Source organism: Oncorhynchus tshawytscha, linkage group LG06, assembly GCF_018296145.1.
Source record: "Oncorhynchus tshawytscha isolate Ot180627B linkage group LG06, Otsh_v2.0, whole genome shotgun sequence".
Classification (NCBI taxonomy): domain Eukaryota; kingdom Metazoa; phylum Chordata; class Actinopteri; order Salmoniformes; family Salmonidae; genus Oncorhynchus; species Oncorhynchus tshawytscha.
In genome coordinates, this window is record NC_056434.1 from 39,121,021 (window position 1) to 39,146,863 (window position 25,843).

The following is a 25,843-nucleotide window of genomic DNA, read 5'->3' on the forward strand; positions in this document are numbered from 1 at the left end:
AGTAAAGTCCTTAAGAACAAATACTTAAGAACTACTTAAGTAGTTTGAAGTATCTGTACTTTACTTTACTTTACTATTTATATTTTTGACAACTTTTACTTTACAAAAATCCTAAAGAAAATAATGTACTTTTAACTCCATACATTTTCCCTGACACCCAAAAACACTTGTTACATTTTGAATGCTTAGCAGGACAGTAAAATGGTCTAATTTACACTTATCAAGAGAACATCCCTGGTCATCTCTACTGCCTCTGATCTAGCGGACTCACTAAATACATGTTTTGTTTGTAAATTATGTCTGTGTTGGAGTGGCTATCCATAAATAAATAAAAAGAAAATGGTGCTGTCTGTTTTGCTTAATATAAGGTGAAATGATTTATAGTTTTACTTTTGATACTTAAGTATATTTAGCATTTTAATTTACTTTTGATACTAAGTATATCTAACACCAAATACTTTTAGACTTTCACTCAAGTAGGATTTTACTGGGTGACTTTCACTTTTACTTGAGTCATTTTCTATTTAGGTTTCTTTACTTTTACTCAAGTATGACAATTGGGTACTTTTTTCACTACTGACCACATGCTAGAAGTTGCACTGGACTATCTACAAAAAACAACAAAAAAAGTTTAAAAAAGAAAAAGTATTCACCCCCTTGGCATTTTTCCTATTTTGTTTCATTACAACCTGTTATTTAAAAATATATATATTTGGATTTCATGTCATAGACATACACAAAATAGTCCAAAGTGAGATGACAAGAATAACTTGTTTCAAAAACTAAAATTAAACTAAAAATGCAAAAGTGGTGCACATATATATATGTATTCACCCCCTTTGAAGCCCCTAATAAGATCTTGTGCAACCAATTACATTCAGAAGTCACATGATCTGTCACATGATCTCAGTATACATACACCTGCTCTGAAAGGCTCCAGAGTCTGCAAGCAAGCAAGCAAGCAAGCAAGCAAGCAAGCAAGCAAGCAAGCAAGCAAGCAAGCAAGCAAGCAAGCAAGCAAGCAAGCAAGCAAGCAAGCAAGCAAGCAAGCAAGCAAGCACCATGAAGACCAAGGAGCTCTCCAAACAGGTCAGGGAAAAAGTTACAGAGAAGTACAGATCAGGGTTGGGATATAAAAATATATCAGAAACTTTGAACATCCCACAGAGCACCATTAAATCCATTATTATAAATTGGAAAGAAAATGGCACCACAACAAACCTGCCAAGAGAGGGCCACCCACCAAGACTCACAGACCAGGCAAGGAGGGCATTAATCAGAGAGGCAACAAAGAGACCAAAGATAGCCCTGAAGAAGCTGCAAAGCTCCACATCAGAGATTGGAGTATCTGTCCATAGGACCACTTTAAACCATATACTCCACAGAGTTGGGCTTCACAGAAGAGTAGCCAGAAAAGAAGTAATTGCTAAAAAATTTAAAAAAAATGCTATGTCTGACACAAACCCAACACCTCTTTCACCCCGAGAATACCATCGCCACAGTGAAGCATGGTGGTGGCAGCATCATGCTATGGGGATGTTTTTCATTGGCAGGGACTGGGAAACTGGTCAGAATTGAATGAATAATTGATGGCGCTAAATACAGGGAAATTCTTGAGGGAAACCTGTTTCAGTCTTCCAGAGATTTGAGACTGGGAGGTTCACCTTCCAGCAGGACAATGATACTAAGCATACTGCTAAAGCAATACTCGAGTGGTTTAAAGGGAAACATTTAAATTGGAATGGCCTAGTCAAAGTCCAAACTTCAATCCAATTGAGAATCTGTCATATGACTTAAAGATTGCTGTACACCAGTGCAACCCATCCAACTTAAAGGAGATGGAGCAGTTTTTTTCTTGAAGAATGGGCAAAAGTCCCAGGGACTAGATGTGCCAAGCTTATATAGGCATACCCTAAGAGACTTGCAGCTGTAATTGCTGCAAAAGGTGGCTCTACAAAGTATTAACTTTGGGGGGGGTGAATAGTTATGCACACTCAAATTCTGGGGTGAATACTTTTGCAAGCCACTGTATAATGGGATTTGGTTGATGTACTAATGATTCTTATGTGCGGCTTGAAACAAGATTCTGGAGAAATTGGTTTACAAACAACAATTGTTTTAAGTGCAAACTGTTTAAAAAAAATCCAATCTGGTTGTTGGGCCCTCCACAGCATAGAGACACACTTAAAGTGGTAAATTATCTTAGAGCCAACACAGAAGCCAAACAGCTCTCTGTCCTACTCTTGTATTTAAGTGCTGCATTTGACACTGTTGGTCCTAAATTGGTTTAGGACCTATTGAACCTTTCGAGAGTTTGTCACCCTTGGTGAACATAACTCAAAGAAAATACGTATCACATGTGGCGTTCCACATGGTTCAATTTTGGGTCATGTACTGTTCAGTTTTATGTTACCTCTTGGCAGAGTTATCAGACCGAGGTACTTATTGTTGGAGCCAAAGCACAATGAGAGAATCTGAGAATATAGCCCCACATTTTAATTCATGAGCAATAAAGATTGCCAAGGTACAGCCGTTTCTCTCTCAGGCTGGTACAGAAAGACTCATCCATGCTTCTATTACAAGTAGGCTTGACTACTGTAATGTTCACCTGTCTGGTCTACCCAAGAAAGCCATTGGTCAACTGAAAAACATACAGAATGCTGCAGCACAGGTACTGACCAAGACCAGTTGGAGAGCACACATTACACCCGTTTTAAGGTCACTGCACTGGCTGCTTGTGAGTTTTAGAATTCATTTTAAGATGTTTTTTTAAATCAATTCCCAATTGTGCACAATACGTCAGAAATGCTTTTAAGTTAAGTGCCCAGTAGGGCCCTCAGGTCCACTGGCCTTCAAAGCCTAGGACCAAGAGGCATGGAGAGGCAGCCTTTAGTTATTATGCCCCCAGCCTCTGGAATACCCTGCCAGAGAACCTGAGGGGGGCTGAAACTGTGGACAAATTTAAAAGAGATCTTAAAACATACATTTTTAGCTTTGCCTTTCCACAGGGTGCGTTTTAGTCATTCCATTTTTGTTAATTCTTGAGTTTTTATCCTCTTAAGTTTGTTGTGTAGTTCATGTTTTTATTTTGATTGTTTTAATTTTGCACATTGTGTTGCATTCCATGTCTTAAATGTGCTGTATAAATAAAGCTTGATTTGACTGGGTAATGTCATAATTTCATCCACGCTGGTATGAGGTGAAGTCTCCCCTGTCCCCCTCTCTGTTTGTCATGGTCCATTATGCTGCTACTCGCCCGTGGGCAGGGGCCCATTTCATAATTGAGGATTTGTGGGACTTTTACAGATTATGAACTGATGTTCTCATATTAATTACATGTTTCTGCTGCATATTGTATGTGAATAGTTCTTCTTGGAAGAAGTTAAAATACTGTTACTTTGATGTTCTGATGCTGTAAAATGAATAGTCAATTGCTCTCTGAACTATGGAAGAAACATTTATCTTTTCAAATGGAAGGGTCATATTCCTGCCCTATAGCCCAGGGTTGGATTTCTACTAAGCTAACATATTTACCCCTCCATGTGATATTTAAATTTAATTTTTAACACATTTGCTAACATTTCTTAAAACCTGTTTTTGCTTTGTCATTGTGTGTCAATTAATGAGGAAAAAAATACTATTTAATCAGTTTTAGAATAAGAATAACCTAAAACACAAGGCCAAATATACACTGCAGTTGCTTACCAAGACTACATTGAATGTACCAGAGTGGCGTAGTTACAGTTTTGACTCAAATTGACTGGGAAATCTATGGCAAGACTTAAATGGCTGTCTACCAATGATCAACAACCAACTTGGCAGAGCTTGAAGAATACATTTTTTTTAAAGAATGCGCAAATATTGTACAATCCATATGTGCAAAGGTCTTACAGACTTACTCAGAAAGACTCACAGCTGTAATCGCTGTCAGAGGTGATTAACATGTATTGATTCAGGGGTCTGAATACCTATGTAAATTAGATACTTTTGTATTTAATTTCCAATACATTCGCAAAAACATGTTTTCATTCTGTCATTATTGGGTATAGTGTATAAATGGGTGAGAAATATTTAATCCATTTTGAATTCAGGCTGTAACACAACAAAATTTGGAATAAGTCAAGGGGTATGAATACTTTCTTAAGGCACTGTACATGGAAAAAGTGGCAGGATCATTCTGTGGGGATGTTTTTCAGCGGCAGGGACTGGGAGACTAGTCAGGCTCGAGGGAAAGATGAACGGGGCAAAGTACAGAGAAACCCTTGATGAAAAGCTGCTCCAGAGCGCTCAGGACCTCAGACTGGGGCGAAGGTTCAACAGGACAACGACCGTAAGCACACAGCCAAGACAACAGGAGTGGCTTCGGGACAAGACTCTGAAAGTCCTTGGGTGGCCCAGCCAGAGCCCGGACTTGAACCCGATCAAACATCTCCGGAGACCTGAAAATAGCTGTGTAATAACGCTCCCCATCCAATCTGAGAGCTTGAGAGGATCTGAGGAGAAGAATGGTAGAAACTCCCCAAATACAGGTGTGCCAAGCGTGTAATGTCATACCCAAGAAAACTTGAGGCTGTAATCGCTGCCAAAGGTGCTTCAACAAAGTACTGTGCAAAGGGTCTAAATATTTATGTAAAATGTGGAATGTCAAGGGGTCTGAATACTTCCCGAATGCACCGTACATTTCCCTTGACTGAGTGATGCCAAATGTTTTTTTTTTTTTTTTAAATGCCTCAACTTAACCCTCTCCCCTACCGTGATTAGATTTTTCAAACAATAATTCACTTCCATACTTTCTTAGCAGTACTTTACAGCGTTTTAATTGTTTGAAAGTGAAAACAGCTTTCAGAGACATTTTAAAAGTTAGAACTGTTTTAAGCGTTCAGTTCTCACTTTACGGTGCCTTTTTTTTTTATTACAATATACTGTAATTGCAACCAATACTGAAAAGACGATGTGAGGTCATTGGAATAACTGAGTCAAATCACAAAAACTTTAAGGCTTATATCATTAGCCTTTTCTGTCAAAAGAAATACAACACAGACAAATTTCCAAATATCATTCAAAACAAGTGAGCAGTGTCACAGATTGAAATCTCTTACTGGTTTAGTTGAACAAACCATTAAGTTTAGAGATAGTGTAAAAAGAGATTAATCTCGAGCCAATAAGGTGAAAACATGCTGAAAAGTCTGTTCTCCAAGTAACTTGAAAGCTCTTGATCAGTCCTTGGCTTCCAATCTGTCTATAACATCAGTCTACATCCCCATCCCACAGTGGTTGATGTGTCCAGTGTGCACCACTGTAGCGCTGTTCATCGCCACTGCTGCCCTCTGGCTCTCAAAGGCCTCTCTCTCTCTCCCCAGGGCCATCCTGTCCTGTTCCAACAGCATCCTCTCTCTTGCCAAGTTGGCTCTCTCGCTCTCCAGCCACTGCCGCTCTCTGTCCACTGCCGCTCTATCCCCCTCTATCGCTGCCCTCTCCCTCTCCACCATCTCCCACTCTCTCTCCAGTGTCACTCCCTTGTGAGCAGCAGTGGCCCCAGCTGGCCCCCTACCCAACCTCTCCTCTCTTAGGGCCCTCTCACACTCCGCTGTGGCCCGGTGGCACTCCTCTGTGGCGGGGTCCGCATACATCTCTTGGTCGTACTCCAGTGTGGTGTCGCCTTTGTCCAGCAACGGGCGTCCTCTACTTCGAATGGGCTGCAAAGGGGAAGGCTTTGGGTCGTCGCCATCCGTTATAGGGGTCAGGACAGGTCCGCTGGCAGCGAGACGGCCCTCCATGGCCTCGTTCATGAGGTAGAACCATGGCCAGGAAGCAGCATTGTCTGCCATGCTCTCCATGCCCACAGGAGGGTACTTCAGGTCCTGTTCAGAGAACAACAGGGGACAAACTATAGAACACAAACACAGAGCAGACTACAGTGTTTGAGCAATGCATGTGCATTAGGAAGGATTGGTCCTTCACTAAAGACATACAGATTTTGATCCACTTGCAGTTTGGTTTATTTCATGTTGCACACATTAGCAGCAAACAAACACTTGATCGTTTACCTTATATCTCCTCTTTAAGTTGTCCCACTTCTTGGCCACCTGGTAAGTTGACACCTTTCCCAGGAGACCCAACTCTTTTAAAATGGCCCTGCACACAAACATGATCAATGAGTTTTGATAATGCATATCTGATTTCATTGCATTGTCATTGACATTTATTTTCATACTAAATCCTACTAACTTCCATGCAGTCTTGGCAGCATTTCGCCTCCCAGTGAAGAGAACCTCATTGGCAGCCCGCAACTTGATCAGCCTCCTCGTATCCTGCTCTGTCACTGTCATCAAAACAAAAATAAAGTGGATATTTGTTTACCTCATATCTTGTCAACAGTCATACATTTTAAACTCCTGAAGTTTTACATTTTAAAAGTATTTTATCCTCCTTAAAAAGTACATTCTGAGACATGAAGAATGGTACTGACTTTTATAGGAGAATTCCAAAGGTGTGGGGCACTCCTCTCCACTGGCATCAATGAACGTAACAGTTCCATCCACATCTGTGTCCCCTGGTCCCATTGCCTCTACCAGCTCAGAAATCCCACTACTCTCTGGCATGGGACACGGGTCTCTCTCTGTAGGCATCGGCGAGGATACAAACAAGTAGTCTTCCTCGCTCACCCATACAGGCGTTATTTTGGGGGCTCTCCCGGCCAGTCGGCCCTCGAAGGCATCGTTCATAAGTTGGAACCAAGGCCAGGAGGCAGGGCTGCTCTGGTTCTCCATGCCACGTGGCGGGTACTTCAAGTCCTAAAGGACAAAAGAAGATCTACATTTATTGGGAGATAAAACTTAGACTTACCCATCCTCCGGTGCTCATCCTCCGGTACCACAAATAAGCATGGATGTTTACATACATGCACAAGTAAACCCACAGGCTCTGACAAATAGGGTGAGATTGTACATAGACACACTAGTTACGTTACCTTGAATTTTGTCTTCAGGTTGTCCCACTTTTTAGAGACCTGATCAGCAGACAACTTGCCTGCGAGGCCCATCTCTTTCACTATTGCCCTGCAGATAAATAATGGATTTACAAAATAAACCGAGTACATAGACTGGAAATAGCAGATTTTTATTTAGCCAAATACTTTCTTCCAACACAAGCCAACTCACCTCCAAGCAGGCTTGGCAGTATTTCTCTTTCCTGTGAAAAGAGCCTCATTAGAAGCACGCAGCTCTATCAATCTCTTGGTGTCCTCCTCAGTCACTGTAATGCAAGCAAATAGAACTAGTGTCATTCTTCACAAAGACGTGTTATCGAAGTAACTTGTTCAAATCAAAGTTAAATCAGTCGGGTACACAGTTTAGCAGATGTTATAGTGGGTACAGCGAAATGCTTATGATAATAGCTCCTAACAATGTAGTAAAATGTAAATCAAGTACACAAATAATAACACACACACACACTAGATATATTAGTGAGCCCTGTCAAGAATCCAGTATACACATAAATACAGTGGTTAAACTGTAACTAAAATGCAATATAATGAGCCTTTGAGAATATAGTATTTAAATACACAGAACAAAACCTCCATGGCAAAATGGATAGTATTACAGGAAATTAGCATCAGGACCAGAATATATACTGAGAATACCAAACATAAGTAAAACTTTACTAATTTTGAGTTGCAGCCCCCCCCAATTGTCCTGTTGAAAAACAAATGATAGTCCCACTAAGTGCAAACCAGATGGGATGGCGTAATGCTGCAGAATGCTGTGGTAGCCATGAATTTTCAAGAAATCACTGAGTGTCACTAGCAAAGCACCCCCACACCTTCTCCTCCATGCTTAACGGTGGGAACCCCACATGTGGAGATCGTCCGTTCACCTACTCTGCGTCTCACAAAGACGTGGTGGTTGGAACCATAAATCTTAAATTTGGACTCATCAGACCAAAGGACAGACTTCCACCGGTCTAATGTCCAAATGACTATGTACATAGGGCAGCAGTCTCTAAAGTGCAAGGTAGAGTACTGGGTGGTAGCCAGGTAGTGGCATTGTCCAAGGTTCAGGGCAGGGTACTGGGTGGAGGTCGGCTAGTGGTAACTGTTTAACAGTGATGGCCTGGAGATATAAGCTGTTAATCAGTTAGTTATTGTTGCTACTAGTTCAAATATGACCAATAATTCATAAGGCTTACACGAAACCCAAACCGGCTGCGCGCGTGCACCATCGTGTGCCATTGTGCATAAATGTATTTTGTCCCCCTACACCAAACGCGATCACAACACGCAGGTTAAAATATCAAAACTAACTCTGATTCAATGACATTAATTTGGGGACAGGTCGAAAAGCATTAAACATGTATGGCAATTTAGCTAGTTAGCTTGCACTTGCTAGCTAATTTGTCCTGGGATACAAACATTGAGTTGTTATTTTACCTGAAATGCACAAGGTCCTCTACTCCGACAATTAATCCACACATAAAATTGCCAACCGAATTGTTTCTAGTCATCTCTGCTCCATCCAGGCCTTTTCATCTTTGAACTTATATGGTGATCGGCATCTAAACTTTCATAGTATTACCACGACAACTGGCAAAACAGTTAGTCTTTCAATCACCCATGTGGGTACTTGCTGTGTGGATTAATTGTCGGAGTAGGGGACCTTGTGCATTTCAGGTAAAATAACAACTCAATGTTTGTATCCCAGGACAAATTAGCTAGCAACAGCAAGCTAGCTAAATATGACAAATTAGCTAGCAAGTGCAAGGTAACTAGCTAAATTGCGATACATGTTTAATGCTTTTCGACCTATCCCCAAATGAATGTAATTGGTTCAGAGTTTGTTTTATTTTAACCTGCGTGTCGTGATCGCGTTTGGTGTAGGGGGACAAACATAAATGTATGCACGATAGTGCACGAGCGCAGCCGGTTTGGGTTCCGTGTTCGGGTCACAAGATGGTGAACGTAACTAAATAACTCAAACATGCACTTTAAAAACTGTCTGGGTCAACCAATACCAGCCTAAGTGGGAAATCATATTGATTTTGTACAGTCATATTGTATTTTGAGCAAATCATCCCTTTAAAAAAGGCAAAACATCACTTACGCTTATATGAGAATTCTGTGGTCCTGTGATACTCCCCTATGGCGGACCCTGGGAACATGGCTGCACCGTTCCTATCCTCTGTTTCTACCAGCTCATCCATTTCTGACTCTGTCAAGAACTCCGACATCCCCCCCCTCCCTGGTGTCCGACGAGCTCTCTTCCTTGGTGGTGGAGAGGGCTCAAACTCCTCATCACCCTCCTCTACTACTGGCGTCAGGATGGGGGCGCAGCCGGCAAAACGCCCCTCGACAGCATCATTCATGCGGTAGAACCAGGGCCAGGAATTTGGGTTGCTCTCCATGCCGCGGGCTGGACATTTCAACTCCTGCTCCAAAAGAGGAACAACACAGTGGACAGAGCAGTGTGGAGTGGAATTGCGAGGAGATTTGTGCAGGAGGTGATGCGAGATACATTGTGAATCAATAATAACTTCAACAGACTAGGAGAATGTTTCTTATACACTACACTAAAAGTTCACTAATACAAGTTACATACACAAATGCCCTAGTTGAGTACTGTCATCAACCTCTCACACTACCTTATATCGCCTCTTGAGATTATCCCACTTTTTGGCTAGCTGGTCAGTAGTCACCTTTCCCTGAAGACCCAACACATTCAAAATAGCTCTGCAGGAAAACATGGAGACAAACAACAATGGTTAACTTGAGACAATAATTTGCAAAACAATTCTGTTAGGACACTAAACGAAATCTGAAATGATCAAATAGGTGTAAGCAATAGGGTAATAGCTCCATTTTGCCTTCTGATAGATAAAAATCTTCCTAGCTAGCCTGACCAGTCCTTTCAGACATATGTAAGTGTGAAAGAGCTAGGGTTGGATTAGGGACAGACAGTAACAGAATGTGCTTGGCAATAATACGGTCTGCATCTGTCCCTCCCAGACATATTCACCTCCAGGCTGGCTTAGCGGTATGTTTTCTGCCTGTGAAGAGGGCCTCATTCACGGCACGCAGCTTTATCATTCTCTCCGTCTCCAGCTCGGTCACTGTTGAGCAAGAAACAATGTCAGTAATATGAATGATTACCTTGTATCAAGTAACACTATTTTTGCAGCAAGCTTGCTAACAATCAATAACTACAATTACTAAAGACCTGGAATCTAGACAGACCTCCTGGACAAATAAAGTTTGAATAAATCATTAACTGTCAACCTATCAACACAATCACAGAGCATGCTCAGCTCACTTACTTACTTTTATATGAGCATTCTGACATTCTTCGCCAGCCCATAGTAGTAGAGGCCCCAGTCTGAGTTGCATCAGTGTTAACTGTTGCATTGTTTTCCAAGTTCCCTGTCCCTGCACTGTCCTCCATCTCCGTTTTGATCAAGAACTCCAAAATGTCAGCACCCTCGGTCCCCTGTTCTCTCTCGTTGGTTAATGGCGAGGGAGCACTCGGATCCTCACCACCCAAAGATTCCACCGCCAAAATGTGGGCACTGTTGAAGAGGCGTCCTTCCATGGCCTCATCCATAAGTTGGAACCATGGCCAGGAGGCTATGCTAGTAGAAACAGTGTCCTTGCCAAGAAAAGGGTATTTTAAATCCTAAAGGAAAAAGACAAACACAGAAGTGGGACTATGACTGGGATGCAGAGGAGGCTGGTGGAGGGTCCTATAGGAGGACAGGCTCATTGTAATGGCTGGAATGGAATTCTTGGAATGGTATCAAACATATGGAAATCACGCATTTGACTCTGTTCCATTAATTCCATTCCAGCCATTACAATCAGCATGTCCTCCTATAGCTCCTCCCACCAGCCTCCTCTGCTGGGATAAAGCTTTTTTGTTTTGACGATATGATCAGTAAATATTTACAATATCAGTAAACACCCAACTTCCTTCTTCCAAGTGCACACACACTTTACCTTGTATCTAGTCTTCAGATTTTCCCACTTTTTGGCAATCTGGTCAGCTGTCAGCTTTCCCTCAAGACCTAATCCCTTTAGAATTGCACTGCATAGTGAAAGATAAAAAAAAACAGTTACAATCCTGATTGTGGTATACTGGTGTATACAATTTCATACATATGACAACCCGCACATACTTCCAGGCAACCTTGGCAGCATTTCTTTTTCCTGTGAAAAGAGCCTCATTGGAGGAACGCAGTTCTATTAACCTCTTGACGTCCTCTTCAGTCACTGTAAACAAAACACATTGGATTGTAATCACCTAATAGTCCATAGCTTGCTGCAACTAGATACACTACATGGCCAAAAGTAAGTGGACACCTGAAAGTCAAACATCTCATTCCAAAATCATGGGCATTAATATGGAGCTGGTCCCCCCTTTGCTGCTATAACAGCCTCCACTCTTCTGGGAAGGCGTTCCACTAGATGTTGGAACATTGCTACGGGGACTTGCTTCCATTCAGCCACAAGAGCACTAATAAAGTTGGGCACTGATGTTGGGCGATTAGGCCTGACTCACAGTCGGCGGTCCAATTCATCCCAAGGGTGTTCGATGGGGTTGAGGTCAGGACTCTTTGCAGGCCAGTCAAGTTCTTCTGTATGGACCTAGGTTGTGCATGGGGGCATTGTCATGCTGAAACAGGAAAGGACCTTCCCCAAACTGTTGCCACAAATTTCAAAGCACAAAATCATCAAGAATGTAATTTATGCTGTAGCATTAAGATTTCCCTTCACTGGAACTATGGGGCCTAGCCGGAACCATAAAAAACAGCCCCAGACCATTTTTTCTCCACCACCAAACTTTACAGTTGGCCCTATGCATTTGGACAGGTAGGTTCTATTGGCATCCGCAAACCCAGTTTCGTCCATTCGTCTGCCTGATTCCTGATTCCGTGATTCATCAATCCAGAGAACGCATTTCCACTACTCCAAGCTAATGGCGGAAAGCTTTACACCACTCCAGCCGATGCTTGGCATTGCATATGGTGATCTTAGGCTTGTGTGCAGCTGCTTGGCCATGGAAACCCATTTCATGAAGCACCCAATGAACAGCTCTAGTTCTTGTGCGAACGTTGCTTCCAGAGGCCGTTTGGAACTCGGTAGTGAGTGTTGCAATAGAGGGCAGACGATTTTCACGTGCTACAGCACTCGGCGGCCCCGTTGTGTGACCTACCACTTTGCGGCTGAGCCACTTCACAATAACAGCACTTAGTTGACCGGGGCAGAAATTTGACAAACTGACTTGTTGGAGAGGTGGTATTCTATGACAGTGCCACGTTGAAAGTCACTGATCTCTTCAGTACGGGCCATTCTACTGCCAATGTTTGTCTATGGAGATTGTATGGCTGTGTGCTCGATTTTAAACACCTGTCAGAAACGGGTGTGGATGAAACAGCCGAATCCACTAATTTAAAGGGGTGTCCACGTACTTTTGGCCATGTTGTGTATCGCTACAACGGAAGCAGAGGGGATAAAAACAACCCATTCAATAAATTACTTCACTAGCACAACAGCCTGCAGTTGAATGCATGTGACAATTTACCTTACGGTAGGTAACTAGATGAGACGAAAGAAAATAGTAAATAACATTTACTACTTACTTTTATACAAGTTATCTGTGACATTAGGCGTTGGGTCCATCGTTGACTCCATTTGCACCAGCTAGAGAACAGAACGTACAGGAAGGAAGCGTGCTCATGCACACAAGCTTTCCATCCAGGAGAATAAGAATAGCTTAGTAGGCAGTGGTAGTTAGCTATCCAGCATCCGCCAGCTCCTTAAGTTTGATAGTTGGTATTTTTGCTTTTCGGGAAATGGTTATTTCTCAAATGTATGGGGCTATTTGCCCAAAAAGAATGTAGGATTTGCCAACCCTTGATTAGTTGTTTAGCTAGCTAGCAGCTAACGTTTGGTATCAAGTAGCTAGTTACGACAACCCAACACCCTAGCAGGATAAGTCAAAACAATGTCCTATTTTCAACACCCAGTAAATTCGTCTGTTATAAATATTTCGATTTGGTACCAAAGTGAAAGGGTTACACAAAAAACACTCACATTTTTAACAAAAGTTGTTATGCAGTTTCTGTATTCCTATCTAGTTAGGGTTGTGCACGATCCGAGAAGGGTGCACCCTATTACGATCCGGGGGAGGAGTGTCATGTATTTCAACGAATATGATTGTTTTTTTCCTGTGGCGTTACCCTGTAGCATGGGGTACAACAACGACATCAGGAACCAAATATTTGTTCCCACTTCCACAACCGTGGGGTCGACACGTCGTTGTTTGAGAACAAGCTAGCTTTTTCAACAACAACAAATCTAGCATATTCCGAGGATAAGAAAATATTTTCAACAGTTTGTGTTAACGGAAACATTTTCTGTGCTAATTGTCAATGCGGTTTACAATACTTATTTAAACTCAATCTTAAAATCTAGCTAACGACTAACAGTAGCTAGCCATCTGAAAGACGTTAAGGACCGTCCTACGCCCCCTGTTAAAACAGGGACACTAAACATTTAGCCCTTGCTATCGGGTGTCGGTGAAAAAGCCAATATGTAGCCTAGGCAGCCGGTCAGGAGTATCAGTATCGTCTGAACTTGGTGTGCTTTCGAGGTAATCCACTTGTGGACCGGCTCGTACATAAAGTATCCTCCATCCAGGCTGCAAAGACAATTTGCCTCCTTAACTAGCTTTATGGCGAGCAAACGGGAAAAATATCTACCGTTTAAAAAAAAAACGGATCTCTTGCAGTTTAAGATGTTTCACCGCGTTCGGGCAAGGGTGTGCAACTAACTACATCCCAGGGATGATGGCTTTGAGTGAGATTTCCTGCTCGGGGAAATATGACATGCGAATTTCAAACCATTCAAATGTACTCTGTTGGGTATTTCAACAACTACGAAAATATAGGTGGTTTTGGCTAAAGTGTTGACCTGTCAGATGACCTTTCCTTTTAACTTCCACGACTAGGTCCTCAACATCAAATTTGGACACCTGCAAAAGAACTTGTACTCAAACAATTTTCAATCATTCCATGATAAATGTTCTTGCTTGGAATTAGACTGCACTTTGGCCCACTGGTGGTAGTGCATATATCAAGGAACCTGTGCACGCTCTGTTATTGTCATAAATGCACTGTGATTTGGTTAATCTTTTCTCTTCCTGCAATGACAACATATAGGCTTATCAGTTTGAAGACTCACTACTTTTGAGTGCATGGCCTACTATATAAAATAAGAAAGGAAAATAAACAAAATGCCAAGATACCAAACTTTGGAAACAATCTCTATATACATTACCGTTCAAACGTTTGGGGTCACTTAGAAATGTCCTTGTTTTTATAAAGAAAAGTAAAAATTGTCCATTAAAATGACATCAAATTGATCAGAAATACAGTGCAGACATGGTTAATGTTGTAAATGACTTGTAGCTGGAAACGGCTGATTTTTAATGGAATATCTACATAGGTGTACAGAGGACCATTATCAGCAACCATCACTCCTGTATTCCAATTGCACGTGTATTAGCTAATCCAAGTTTATACTTTTTCAACGAATATTGTTTTTTTCCTGTGGCTATACCATCCCCGGGGGATGGTAATAGAGGGGATGTACGTGAGGCGACGTTGGCTCCCTCTGCTGGGAATATGGGAGCTGGGCGCCTCGACACGGACAACTCCAAGTGGAGGTAATTAGGGGGAAGTGCCAACCAGCCGTGGAGGCCAAATAAAAGGAGTACTGTGGCACACCGCGAAAAGGAACGGGGAGGGACCGAAACCGAGCAAAAGTAGCGAAGAAGGACGGAGCCAAACTTAAGTGATTTTCTTTGTTGTGTTTATTTTCTGTCCTAGTAAAGTTGTTTTTGCGGACTAAAACCTCCCCATTTCTGTGTCAATCTCTGCACACTAAGAAATTATAGCTAGCTAAATTATTTACTGCAGAGTCAGGCTAGCCATGATCTAACTAGTAATTTAGGCGGGGAGTTGATTTTAAGGTACAATTATGATTTAAACGTGTTAACCCTCGCAAGGCTGCAGGCCCAGACGGCATCCCCAGCCGCGCCCTCAGAGCATGCGCAGACCAGCTGGCCGGTGTGTTTACGGACATATTCAATCAATCCCTATACCAGTCTGCTGTTCCCACATGCTTCAAGAGGGCCACCATTGTTCCTGTTCCCAAGAAAGCTAAGGTAACTGAGCTAAACGACTACCGCCCCGTAGCACTCACATCCGTCATCATGAAGTGCTTTGAGAGACTAGTCAAGGACCATATCACCTCCACCCTACCTGACACCCTTGACCCACTCCAATTTGCTTACCGCCCAAATAGGTCCACAGACGATGCAATCTCAACCACACTGCACACTGCCCTAACCCATCTGGACAAGAGGAATACCTATGTGAGAATGCTGTTCATCGACTACAGCTCGGCATTCAACACCATAGTACCCTCCAAGCTCGTCATCAAGCTCGAGACCCTGGGTCTCGACCCCGCCCTGTGCAACTGGGTACTGGACTTCCTGACGGGCCGCCCCCAGGTGGTGAGGGTAGGCAACAACATCTCCTCCCCGCTGATCCTCAACACTGGGGCCCCACAAGGGTGTGTTCTGAGCCCTCTCCTGTACTCCCTGTTCACCCACGACTGCGTGACCACGCACGCCTCCAACTCAATCATCAAGTTTGCGGACGACACAACAGTGGTAGGCTTGATTACCAACAACGACGAGACGGCCTACAGGGAGGAGGTGAGGGCCCTCGGAGTGTGGTGTCAGGAAAATAACCTCACACTCAACGTCAACAAAACTAAGGAGATGATTGTGGACTTCAGGAAACAGCAGAGGGAACACCCCCCATCCACATCGATGGAACAGTAGTGGAGAGGGTAGCAAGTTTTAAGTTCCTCGGCATGCACATCACAGACAAACTGAATTGGTCCACTCACACAGACAGCATCGTGAGGAAGGCGCAGCAGCGCCTCTTCAACCTCAGGAGGCTGAAGAAATTCGGCTTGTCACCAAAAGCACTCACAAACTTCTACAGATGCACAATCGAGAGCATCCTGGCAGGCTGTATCACCGCCTGGTATGGCAACTGCACCGCCCTCAACCGTAAGGCTCTCCAGAGGGTAGTGAGGTCTGCACAACGCATCACCGGGGGCAAACTACCTGCCCTCCAGGACACCTACACCACCCGATGCTACAGGAAGGCCATAAAGATCATCAAGGACACCAACCACCCAAGCCACTGCCTGTTCACCCCGCTGTCATCCAGAAGGCGAGGTCAGTACAGGTGCATCAAAGCTGGGACCGAGAGACTGAAAAACAGCTTCTATCTCAAGGCCATCAGACTGTTAAACAGCCACCACTAACATTGAGTGGCTACTGCCAACACACTGTCAATGACACTGACTCTACTCCAGCCACTTTAATCATGGGAATTGATGGGAAATGATGTAAATATATCACTAGCCACTTTAAACAATGCTACCTTATATAATGTTACTTACCCTACATTGTTCATCTCATATGCATACGTTGATACTGTACTCTATATCATCGACTGCATCCTTATGTAATACATGTATCACTAGCCACTTTAACTATGCCACTTGGTTTACATACTTATCTCATATGTATATACTGTACTCGATATCATCTACTGTATCTTGCCTATGCTGCTCTGTACCATCACTCATTCATATATCCTTATGTACATATTCTTTATCCCCTTACACTGTGTATAAGACAGTAGTTTTTTTTGGAATTGTTAGTTAGATTACTTGTTCGTTATTACTGCATTGTCGGAACTAGAAGCACAAGCATTTCGCTACACTCGCATTAACATCTGCTAACCATGTGTATGTGACAAATAAAATTTGATTTGATTTGATTTTGATGATTGAGATTTGACTAAAATGTGGGAAATTGGATGCTTAGATGTAACCATAGACTGTCTTATTGTTGCATAAGGTCAATTAAACATGAAAAGAAAGAGCTATGAGACTAATTTTTAAAGAAGCACAAACGGGCAGATCAGGTGCAAACGGATCCCAGCCCTTGCATCCCCACCGACCCCAGAGCAGCTCCCTAACCTGAGGCTAGTCAGTGTGGTCAGAATTTGCAAGGACCCAGTCTACCACCACCAGGTCAAAACATCAACCAGGCAGTCAGTCACATGCCAAGTTCAGAATTTAAGTTTAGCTTCAGTTTGTAATAAATTATTGTCAGATTAAGTCTCACTTTAAAGTGTTGGTTGTTGATTCATGTGTGTTCTTCTTTTGATGGCCGTGGCATTTTTATTGTGATAATACAGTAATGGTTCTTGTGTTATTTTAATGTAATAGATGTATCAAGGGATGATACTGAGAGCTCTGGCTCTGAGTAAGACAGTGAGCCAGAGTTGCCAGGAGATTTCATTGAGCCCCTTCCAACTGCATCAAGCACCAGGTATACTGTTCCAAAAGGACCCAATGGTAGGACAGGCTTATACTTGAAACTACACATTTTTATTTAGCAGCTGTTAGTATCTAATCTTGTGGATCCCTTAATTATACATTTACATGGAGATATAACATATTATTTAACATGTATTTCAAGATCCAGAGAAGAGGGTCCTGTACAGCCATGATTGAAAACATTTCCCAGAACTCAGCATGGTACTAGGAAAAGGGCTTTCAACAGCTCCTGGTGTAAGGACAAATCATGCCTTGAATATTCTAAGTCAACATTCAACTTATTGTTTTGCCTGTAGGCATTTTTCTCTGCCCAATACACCTGAATCTGCCTTCATATCAGTCAGGTTTCTGTAACTGGAAAAAGGTGCTGTTTAAAGATTCTGGGTTTAAGTTCCATTCGAAGGCAGAGCATCATATCAATGCTATGTATGCTTGGAATCAGCATAAAAGGGCTATTGACAGCAACTCAATGTTGGATGTCAGAAATGAGGACTGGAAAAAGAAAGTGGAGGAAAACTGTACTTACATTAAAACAATTGCAGATGTGCTCCTATTAACTGCCACTCAAAATATAGCTCAGAGAGGTCAGAGAGAGTCTGACTCTCACAACTGTAATTTTTTTGACAATCTTAGAGGAAATAGCAAAGTATGACCTTCTCATAGAGAAAATGATGAATGCATGTGGCAATGCTAAGTACACAAGCCACAGGTAGCACGCCCAGTGAACAGGTCAGGGTTCCATAGCTGCAGGCAGAACAGTTGAAACTGGAGCAGCAGCACGGCCAGGTGGACTGGGGACAGCAAGGAGTCACCAGGCCAGGTATTCCTCAGGCATGGTCCTAGGGCTCAGGTCCTCAGAGAGAAAGAAAGAGGGAATTAGGGAGAGCATACTTAAATTCACACAGGACACTGAATAAGACAGGAGAAATGCTCCAGATATAACAGACTGATCCTAGCCCCCCGACGCATAAACTACTGTAGCATAAATACTGGAGGCTGAGACAGGAGACATATCACACTTGAAAATAGTGGTGATAGATCAGTGGAGGCAAGGGGCCTTCTTTCTCAGACAGATTTACATTTCATAGGGCTCTTGGTTACCATTTGTAAAGTGCTTGGTGATGCCAAATGTCTTTCTGACATGCTCCAATCAATCTCTCTTGACCTAACAAGGGCTGTGGATCTAGTAGGTGCCCTTACAGACACATTACAGGACTACAGAAGTGAGGGTTACTTTGAAGAACTATGGAAAGAGATTGCAGAGCATTGCAAAATAAGTGTACAAACAGTGTGTAAAAGACAGCCTAAAACAAGCTTAAGATTTCACGACTCGACAATGAGCACTGTAGGACAGAAAAATTGTGACCAAAGTGATGGTGAGAGCTTCCAAAGAGCTATCTTTTATCAGGTGCTTGACAGTCTCACAGCTGAGCTGCAGAGGCGTTTTTCAAAGAAGAATTGCGAGATAATGCAAGGGGTTCAGTCTCTCAACCCAAAGAGTACAACATACATGAATGAGGAGCCTCTGTTTGCCTGAGCTCCGACCTTTGAGTCAGATGTAGAGGACCTCAAACATGAGGTTCATCAAACCAAGTGGCTTCTTGATTGGAGAGACAAAAGTGGAAGGGACAGACTGTCTACTCTCCTTGACTTTGTTGTGTTTCTCGAACCTTATAAAGAGGTCTTCCTTGAGCTATTTAGACGTAAGATTTCTGTTGTTACACCAGTCAGCAGTGCTTCTTGCGAGAGAAGCTTCTCAGCTTTAAAACAGATTAAAACCCACCTTAGAACAACAATGGTTGATGACAGGTTGTCACCTAAAAATTATCTGTTGAGTCAAGGAGGGCACGCTCCCTCAACATGGATGAGTTTGTGAAACATTTTGCCAGTTCTCACCAGAACATCAGAATTATGCCATTTTAAATCTACCTATGATAATTTGGCACTTAGGTGGTCTCTCTGGTCATGATTAAAACCTGCACTGTGTACTAGCTAGTACACTGACATTCTAAAATTATAAATCCAAAGGGTATCATGTCACACAGTTTTAATTTGGTCTTGATTTGGCCAATTCCAAAAGTTTTCTTTGCTATTAGTTAACATAATATATCTATGAGAATAAGTATGTTACTGTAAGTTTGTAATATTGATGGGCACCAAAATTATTTATATTTTTGAAGTCCATTTCTGTTTGGTACCTGGTATGTCAAATTGCAGTGTTTTTTTGTAAATAAACTATGCAATTTATGTAACAAACATGCTATCTTATCTCCTTGGTGCTTGAGATTTATTTTCTGAAAATATTTTAGATGTTCAACACTTAAAGACCCAGATCATATATTCATGAAAACAGAGTGACCTAAGTCTCTTCAGTATGTGAGTACAGTACAGTGTGTGTGTGAGAGAAAGAAATTGAGCTGCAGTTCCGAGGTAGAGACACTGACTATTCATAGTATGTTAAAGTATTCTAGTGAAGTAACCCTTTTGGACCACACTATCTGCCACATCGAAGAACTCCAGGTTAAGTGAATTATCACTTCTACCTCTAATCAGCAATCATAGGATTCATTCATGCTCCTTAGATGCCAGCTTAGGGTTATACACACATTTTCTGAATTGGTCTATGGACCCCCTGAAGTAACCTTGGCCACCCCATGTATAAAACTCTAGTTCCGTCACTGATGCCATTGCGAACAGAGAAGGTCACTTGACCTAGGTTGGGATGAGAGTGGAGAGAAGAAGAGAGGAAAGGAAAGGTGGAGAGCTGAAGGAGAGGTGTCGTACCCAGTGTATTCCTGGGTGATATTAGTTTGGGATTGGGACAGAGCTTGGACAGCGTTTTTACTCATTATTCTTCATCCTTGACAACGTATAGAGGATTGATCCACTGATGTTACCTGCATGATCAGAGGACAGGCAGACAGGTCCTCATGCATGTTGACTGGCAGCAGATGTTTTTATATCATAAGTCTACTGCAGAACTATGTGTATATGGTTACCACCCATTGTGGAATAGTTTCTGTACAGCAGATACTGTAGCTAATACCTCACGAGAGATAGACTTACATGCAAGGCAGGTCTCAGTTAACCCACAGAGCAGTGGCGACCCGTCATTTCGACCACACTTTTCCTAGCAAAAATAAATACATGTTTTGCATGTTATTTTGGCATTGTCACATATACATGTCACATATCAGTTTGCAAACAATGTAAAAAAACAAACAAGAAAATACAGAGCGTAGGGGTTGGTAATGTTCTCTAGTCACGCTGTGATTGGCTCATTGTTCAGTCACTCATGGAGACACTACGTCACCGCCAAATACTGTATAAGGGTAGAGATCAAAAATTCAATCCCCTTGGGTGCTGCCATAGAGTTACATTAGACGTGCCCATCCAAAAAGGCTCAATGTCATTGGCCACAGATAAAATGATGTCAAATCACGTTATATCTACTGCAGCTTTGATTGGACTGATCATGTCAACGCCATACTTTCAAAATCTTAGCTAGCAAGGTAGCAGTCATCATCATGAATCAAGTTGACAATCTACTGGTAAATCCTTTGTAATCCTTGTCATATGAAGAGAAATAATGAAGAGAAATTACAGAGGTGCTCATCGGCCATAAACATTACACAACAAGTTGGAAATCGCAAATTCAACAAAGAGTAGTTTGGAAGGAATCAGTGGCTATATTGCAAGCATTGTAAAGCAATCACTAGCCTGCTATTCAGTGTATTTGTATTTATTATGGATCCCCATTCGCAGCTGCCAAAGCAGCAGCTACTCTTCCTGGGGTCCAGCAAAATTAAGGCAGTTTACACAATATCTAAAACATTACAATACATTCACAGATTTCACAACACACTGTGTGCCTTCAGGCCCCTACTCCACCACTACCACATATCTACAGTACTAAATCCGTGTGTGCGTGTGTGTGTGTGTGTGTGTGTGCCAATGTTTGTGTTGCTTCACAGTCCCCACTGTTCCATAAGCTGTTTTTAAATCAAATTTTACTGCTTGTAGTACTGTGTACCTCTCATAGTCTGTTCTGAACTTGGGGACTGTGACGAGACCTCTTGTGGCATGTCTTGCGGGGTATGCATGTGTGTCCGAGCTGTGCGCCACTATTTAAAACAGACAGCTCGGTGCATTCAACATTCACCTGATAGGTGAGAATTGTCTGTTAATTGAATGATTTGAATATTCCGCCCTGAAACATATAATTGTATGGAATTGATTAGAATGTATACAATCATAATCAATAAATGTGTAGTCCTAGTCAGAATTAGGGTAAAACAATATGTCTTTATGGTATTTTAAACACAGACTGTCTGAGCTCGGTGCTGACCTGACTAGAGATTTGGGAGAGAACGGGGAGTACGTCTCAAGGACAATGTCACTATCTCTGTCGGCTGGGTAGTGAGACAGACAGTGTGTGCGTAGCAGGACATGTGTGTGCGTCTGTTTGTGTGCATGTATGTGTGTATGTGCGTCTGTTTGTGTGTGTGTGTATGTGTGTGTGTATGGTTGTGTGAATGTGTGGGAGTGAGAAGTCAGTATAAAATGAATTGTTTTGTATTCTTGACTTTAGAACGTTCACGTGAATAAACCTTTTTGACTATTTAGCTGGGCCTCCATCTGTTTCATTCGACCAGGATCTTACAAATTCTGGTTTGCAGACTGAGAGTAATATAATTAAATTGGGTGATGTACCCGGAGAACATAATTCTCTTATCAATACCTCTCATAAATACAAGCAGTGATGAAGTCAATCTCTCCTCCACTTTCAGCCAGGAGAGATTGACATGCATATTATTAATATTAGCTCTCTGTGTACATCCAAGGGCCAGCCGTGCTGCCCTGTTCTGAGCCAATTGCAATTTTCCTAAGTCCTTTTTTGTGGCACCTAACCACACGACTGAACAGTAGTCCAGGTGCGACAAAACTAGGACCTGTAGGACCTGCCTGGTTGATAGTGCTGTGAAGAAGGCAGAGCATCGCTTTATTATAGACAGATTTCTCCCCATCTTAGCTACTACTGCATCAATATGTTTTGACCATGACAGTTTACAATCTAATGTTACTCCAAGCCAGTTTAGTCATCTCAACTTGCTCAATTTCCACATTATTTATTACAAGATTTAGTTGAGGTTTAGAATTTAGTGAGTGTTTTGTTCCAAATACAATGCTTTTAGTTTCAGAATTATTTAGGGCTAACTTATTCCTTGCCACCCACTCTGAAACTAACTGCAGCTCTTTGTTGAGTTGCAGTCATTTCAGTCACTGTAGTAGCTGACGTGTATAGTGTTGAGTCATACGCATACATAGAAACGGGCTTTACTCAAAGTCAGTGGCATGTCGTTAGTAAAAATTGAAAAAGGGCTCTCAACAGCTACCCTGGGGAATTCCTGATTCTAACTGGATTATATTTGATAGGCTTCAATTAAAGAACACCCTCTGTGTTCTCTTAGACAAGTAACTCTTTATCCACATTAGAGCAGAGGGTGTAAAGCCATAACACAAGTTTTTCCAGCAGCAGACTATGATCAATAATGTCAAAAGCTGCACAGAAGTCTAACATGACAGCCCCCACAATCATTTGTTGTGGGTGTGAAGTCCCAATTCACGGTTTAAGGGTCTCTTTTCCAAGCTTAAAATGTTAAGCATTCAACATTGGCCATGCTGTCAATCCAGCAGGATTTCTGCCTCGCTCAAAACAACTTAACTCAGAACTGGGAAATCTGACTTCAGTGAGTTCAAGACAACTGGGAACTCACGGAAAAATGAGCTCCAACTGGAAAAATACGCTTTGAACGGTCATCCAACTCGGAATTGTAAGTTGGAAACTCGGGCCTCTTTCTGGAGCTACAACCTGAATATCACTGACGTCATCATGATTCGACCCTGTTTTTTTCAGAGTTCCCAGTTGTCTTAAACACCACATCCTGAGAATTCCAGAATTTGATGACAAAATTTGCCCATGAAGGACCCGCCACACCACCTTCCTGTTCAAGTGAGAGCAGCACAACAAGGCGAGTCTGCTGCTGCATAAATTATGTAATATGCCAGAGAGAAATGTTTACTCTATCTAAGAAAATAATACTAAGTGTATGTTGTGTAGTAAACTGTTAGTAGCCTGTTAGTAGCCCATGTGCCTCACCCTAATAATTTGGTATATTTTACCCTCTTAATTTTGCCTACTGTTCTGACTTGGTGGTGCAAATGTAGCCTATAGCCTGTTTTAGATAAATGTAATAATCAAATATTTTAAGAGCTTTCATTGTCTGCTTATATGCCCCCTTTATTTATCTGATGGTTCTGACATGGTGTACAGGGAGAATACTGTAAGAATGGCCCGTGTTCTGAATTCTGTCGCTATACATTTCAAAAGTGTTGAACAAATAGTTATATTGACTACATCCGTCGTAGCTCGCTCATTAATGTCTTAATCGAAATTACGGTTAGCCTCTTATCCGCTCGTCATCCCCTTAGGCCATAATTTGTACATCTCAATTGTCAGTAGAAACCACATTTGTTAAAGTAAGTCAGCCATATCAGCTATGTTTTTTTTAAAGGCAGTAAATGAGGCTGAATAAACTGTTTCGATGCCAGACAAGGCTCCGCTGATATCCAGGAGTACCAATGGTAAGGTGTTGGGGCTGCTATTGGGACTCTGCTGTTGGGACAGCTTTATGTAGGCCCTAACAGTGTGTGGGCACCATTTGTCACCGTTATAGTGCAATTAATGTATTTTGTTGTGTTTTATCGGGTTTGCTGGCATGTATCTAAATTATTATTATTTTTTTTTTTTTGCCCCACCAAGATTTACATGCAAAAATCACCACTACCACAGAGGTATCATTTAACCCACAGTTGTACTTCTTGATGTTTAAACCACATTCTAACCTGACAGGGCAATATGATCATATTGATAGACTCTTGGGTGAGAGTTTCAGCCTGGTTTTGAACTGGTCTAAACTTGATCCATTTAAGTCATTAAGACCATGGAAAATGTAATGAGCTCAGGCCTCTTGCTTAAGAGCAGGGAATGATGTGTCTGAATACAAAGCCAAATAATCATATGTTTTTCACCGTGTAACTTAGATACAACCAAGTAACATTCCGTTTTGGATCACCATTCTGTGGATCTTTTCTTCATTCATATTTTTATTTCAGCACTTGAATGATTAAATGATGTAAATAATAATCCAATCGTCTTGTCTCACGTCATCATTACATCTGTAACTCTCCCTCTTACCATAAGGTCATGTTAAATTGCTACTTTTCGTAACCTATTGCACATACAAAAGTGGGATTTCATGTTATTCGCTCAAGACTACTCATACATTTTTTAAATTTGCACCGCCCTATTTTTTTTCCATTATTTTAATGTAAGTACGAGAAACGGCTGAGGTTTTCAGCACTCTATCAAAATATAAGTCATATGAGCTTAAAATGGGTTAATTAACAACCTTAGGGGTCTAATATGTTAAGAAAAGTGGCATTGATGAGTCTGACATGGAATATCATGCCTAACCCGTGAAAAATGAATGTACTCCAACCTTCCCCCAATTCAGTAGTGGTCTTCAGGGAGTTGCCCAGCTGCATGTTTCTGTTCATTTTTTTCACAGCCCTTTGTGTAATGAGAATAAGGACAGGTGTCACATGATGGTTAAACATGTTATGAGATATGACATAGTGGTTCCCAACTTAACTTATGACACATACTATATACATCATGAGAGAAAGGCTGTTTAAAGCCATTCATCTTTGGATAAAAGTGTTCCATGTCAGTCTAGAAGGTTTTCATTGTAATCCATTAGCGAGTCATGATGACTGTTACCCTATGAATAAACCTGCTATTCAACATATTTAGCTTGCAGTATGTTTGGCTTGGAGTCTTGCATCGGTAGTTATCTGGCTGCTGTGGTGATGACAGTAATACTGGAGGTCCTTGGTAAACCCCAGGATGTATACCACAGGATATAGAGTCTGTATTTTGTCAGGCCTTAGCTATTCAGATTTGCCAAAGTTCCTCTTTCTGAGAATATGGAGACACCAACAAAAGGTTGGTTCAACCTCACAAAGCAATCGGTCTATGAAGGAACAATATATTTTTCTCATTTTAAATTTCAGGGATTCATCAGTCTTAGTCAAGGGTTTCATAAAATAGTTTATTTAATCAGGTAGTTTTTCATACAGTATATGAACTGTTTTCACACACGCACACTTGTTTATATGGTTTATGAGGTCAATCAGTTTATAACATGGTTTATGGAGACCTACCTTTCCCATGGTCCAATCAATTAAATTAAATGTTTAATGTAGAAGACACTGACTTTAGATTTGTTCATATTGAAGTAA

The 25,843-nt window shown here is 41.8% G+C and overlaps 1 protein-coding gene across 4 annotated transcripts; it reads right to left on the reverse strand.

Moving 5' to 3' along the window:
- Window positions 1–4,794: 4,794 nt before the first annotated feature.
- On the reverse strand, window positions 4,795–13,214 carry LOC112252531. Of its 4 annotated transcripts, none has more exons than XM_024423834.2 (14): window positions 13,082–13,214; window positions 12,628–12,734; window positions 11,164–11,257; window positions 10,985–11,072; window positions 10,313–10,664; window positions 10,011–10,104; window positions 9,637–9,724; window positions 9,099–9,423; window positions 7,161–7,254; window positions 6,971–7,058; window positions 6,470–6,794; window positions 6,229–6,322; window positions 6,048–6,135; window positions 4,795–5,861 (listed from the first exon to the last, which is right to left on the reverse strand). In XM_024423834.2, the coding sequence occupies exons 2-14, from the start codon at window positions 12,677–12,679 to the stop codon at window positions 5,253–5,255; spliced, it is 2,391 nt and encodes a 796-aa protein (XP_024279602.1). In that variant the 5' UTR covers window positions 12,680–12,734; window positions 13,082–13,214; the 3' UTR covers window positions 4,795–5,252. The 4 variants fall into 4 exon arrangements, with proteins under 4 accessions (XP_024279602.1, XP_024279603.1, XP_042179178.1 ...); XM_024423835.2 differs by having other exon boundaries at window positions 12,628–12,688; window positions 13,082–13,209; XM_042323244.1 differs by lacking the exon at window positions 11,164–11,257.
- Window positions 13,215–25,843: the final 12,629 nt, after the last annotated feature.